Source organism: Lactuca serriola, chromosome 1 (genome assembly GCF_051521515.1).
Source record: "Lactuca serriola cultivar US96UC23 chromosome 1, Lser_US96UC23_V15, whole genome shotgun sequence".
In the NCBI taxonomy this organism is placed as follows: Eukaryota; Viridiplantae; Streptophyta; class Magnoliopsida; order Asterales; family Asteraceae; genus Lactuca; species Lactuca serriola.
This window is the reverse complement of record NC_136408.1, coordinates 87,436,612-87,440,288: the sequence shown is the minus strand read 5'-3', so window position 1 is coordinate 87,440,288 and position 3,677 is coordinate 87,436,612. Positions and strand designations below refer to the sequence as shown.

Below are 3,677 nucleotides of genomic sequence, written 5' to 3'. Positions count from 1 at the left end.
CTATCCTTTGACCTTATTGCCACTTAGAAACTAAGGCATCGCCCCAAGAAGAAAACTATCTTAGAGAAGTTAATATAAATAAGACCAAAGCTTCGGTCGAAGTTGTTGGTAGTGCAAAGCTTTGATCATACAACGCAGTCGCTTGGTGAAGTTCGCTAAGTGTTATTTCTAAATGAAGTTGCTGGAGCAAGGTTGCGAACAAGGTCAGAAGGTCAGTCAAGAAGTAGAGCTTTAGGCGAAGTTACGAAATATAATTGAAGACTCTGAAGCGAAGCGAAACTACGAAGCTCGTCGCTTAAGCTTATCCTTCGGTGTACACCTTGCTTTCTGTTTGATGATTAGAAGCAATCCTAAACTCTGAACTTCAAATTGAACTTGTAACTTGGGGACCAAGTCAGCCATGTACGATCATGGACCAACTTATGTACGATCATATACGATCATGGACGAACTCATGTCATTGATGTCACGACCCATGAGCCCATATCCATAAGAAATTAGGTCTTTATTATAAATAGATATCCACGAATGATTGTAACCCCAAAAGAGAAAGTGTGTCTTTTAGCTATTATCAATAAAATATATGTCTAGTTTAAATGTGGACACACTTAATTATTCTGATCAAGTGAACCATGTTAAACCCTCGTGTTCTTGTTGTTCCTTTAGTTAGTATCTTCATTATCGCGTGCGTGTTTATCGAACTCCTTAATTCTAATAGTCTCATTCCTTTTGTTGAAATCATCGGAGATGGGTGATGGGACCCAAATATTTTAATAAAAACACTGATCTCATTCATATGTGGAATCGTCTTAGAGCCATATGTACTAAGATTGTTCGCTAGACATGGTCCAACATTTATTATAATAAATTAAACATAAAGAATTAAAAAAATCAAATAACGTTAAAATTGTTATTTTATGTCTTGCAGAGACAAAACCACAACAAAATAATATTAACAGAGAGGGACTATACAAGTGAAAAATCTGAATCGAAATAAAATGTGCACATTATATATACGAAACCACATCAACGATTTTAAGTTTACTCTAGTTTCAAATATAACTTTTGGGTAGTACATGGTAGTATCCATGGTTTTTGTAGTTTAGTTTACTAGTTCTAAATTTTAACCACATGAGTGGTTTTCTAGTTTACTATTATGAGCATCATTAAAAAAGTTATTCACTTATTTGTTCTAAATTTAAATCTAACATTCTTTAGCTTTGATGACCCTGCCTTCGAGAAAAGAAAAAAAAATCAATTATAGCATGTGAATACCACACAGTGAATTAATTTATTTTTTTAATAGTGTTAAATACAAAAATCGACAAAAAAAAAATCACATAGTGAATAAATTTATTTATTTAATATTGGTTATGTAAATAAGATTTGTCATCCTTACTTTTTTTGCGATACACACACGACTATTTCACATATAAACATTTTGCGTGGTCCAAGTCACTTCCATTGATTTGCTATATTAGGTGTCTACTGTTTCATTTCAGGTGCAAATGTGACTTTATCCACAATTATTTATTTATTTATTTTATCATAACTCTTCGATTCAAGAACATGAAAGGAAAATTCTTACCAAAATGAGGGCTTTGATGACATCTCTATGAAAGGTAAAGCCGATTGCATTATCTCTTTGTACATCCAATAAGATGTCAACTAGATCATGATCTTCACTACATAGAGTATCCACCCCTCTTCTCTTATCTACATGTTCTTCAACAACACATTCAAGAAAATCATCAAACTCTTTAACGACTTTATGTGCTTTCTCCTCTAAACCACTCAATCGGTCTATCCAAGCCAACCATGGAATATAACTTCCAACATGGAAACCACCAAGCAGATGCAGAAACCTGCCCATTATGTCTTCGAACTTTAACCCACCATATGTCCTCCCTAGATTCACCCTGCTGACTATGTTATTCGTAAGACAAAAAATCAACTCATTAAGATCAACTAAAGAGCCACAACTTTTTTTGATCTTGTCAACCATAAATGCCACCTCCGTTTCCCTCACTTGTTGAAATGACTGGACTTGTGTATTATTTAGAAGATGGACTACAGCGATGCTTTTCAATTGCCTCCAATGCTCTCCATAAGGAGCAAATACTATGTCGTTGGAGCCATACGAAAGAATGTTTGGGATTCTTAACTTTGGTCGGCTAGCAAATTTTATATCATGGGTTTTCAAGAGTTCTTTGGCTGCTTCAGGTGAGGAGGCAACAAGCATGGGTACATTGCCAAGGTGCATCAACATGAGTGGACCGTGTTTTTGGGACAAGGCTTGAAGAGAGCGGTGGGGGCTCAAACCTAGTTGGTGGAGATTTCCGATGATAGGAAGCCTTGGTGGACATGGTGGTAAATTTTTATTGGTCTTGAAAAGAGATAAAATCCATTTTAAACTGACGAAAATTACTAAAACGATGCATGAATAGTAGTAAAAGGGGTAGTTCTTTATGAAAGAAAACATTTCCTTTGGTTATTGCCTTATTGGTACCAAAACATTTATGATGCCCAATGATGGAATGGTTATATAGAAAGTTGAAATCTCAGCACACAATGATTTTTCTTGGAGCTACTCACCTAAGGGGCGTTTCTGGGGTAGCTATTATTATAAAGCAAAATATGGTTATGATGCCCAATAATGGAATGGTTATGATCATTGATTTTTATTTTTTTCATAGTCGGGTTTATATGGTTTGAATCCTTTTAATGGATGGTTCTTATAATTAATATAGAGGAAAATGACTTGTGAAGTAATTACATTTTCGTTTTGTTAACATTTATAAACTTTATTTTTTTATATATATTTGATCATTTAACTTATTAAATGTGTTCACGTATAGCAGATAACAATGATAATAGATGAACATATTTAACAAGTTAAATAATCAAATATATATAAAAAAAAGAAAGTTGTCTATACACACACACACACACACACACACACACATATATATATATATATATATATATATATATATATATATATATATATATATATTACAAATCTCTTAAGACTTTTTATAATTTCTCACAACATTATTATTATATTTTATTCTAAAGGTTTTTCTAATACAATGTTTTAAAATTTGTTTATATTTTTTTAAGACTTTTTTTTATATTTTCATATAATTATAATACAAATGCTTTTAAACCAAATATTTTATAAATGTTTTAAAATTTTCTTACAAGTTTTTAACTTTTTTTTTTATTTTACATTTGCATACAAATTTTTTTTTATAATTTTCATACAGTTATTTCTAAACTTTCTTTTACAACAATTTTTATATATTTTATAGATTTTGACAATTTAATATTTTTTATTAAATTTTAAAATACTTTCGTTAAACATTAGTTTAAAACGTTGTATTAAAAAAAATTAAAAATTTATAAACTTCTAATTATGTTGACTAGAATGAAAAAAATCACAAGTTGTACACAACAACTTTAGTGAGCAAAGAACAGAAGAAGAGAGATTGACTCAAAGGTTTTCTGCATTCATTCAACCGAAAAACAAAAGCAAAGGGAAGTTGCCACATATGGCTTACGATTACACAGGAAACAACTGAAAAAGGAAAAACTGCCCACTAAGACACTACCACTACTATATAACTGAGTCAAACTTTAAATTAACAAGGCTAGAAAATAAACATGTAGAAACC

General features: G+C 31.4%; 1 protein-coding gene across 1 annotated transcript in view; it reads right to left on the bottom strand.

Moving 5' to 3' along the window:
- The window catches only part of LOC145094323 (cytochrome P450 Tp4149-like), a 9,207-nt gene extending 6,622 nt beyond the window's left edge, over positions 1-2,585 (bottom strand). Inside the window, exon 1 of the mRNA XM_079032574.1 lies at positions 1,589-2,585. Within this exon, the coding sequence (XP_078888700.1) occupies positions 1,589-2,482 (894 nt within the window). The 5' untranslated portion in view covers positions 2,483-2,585. The remainder of the gene's footprint in view (positions 1-1,588) is intronic.
- Between the last annotated feature and the right edge of the window lie 1,092 nt (positions 2,586-3,677).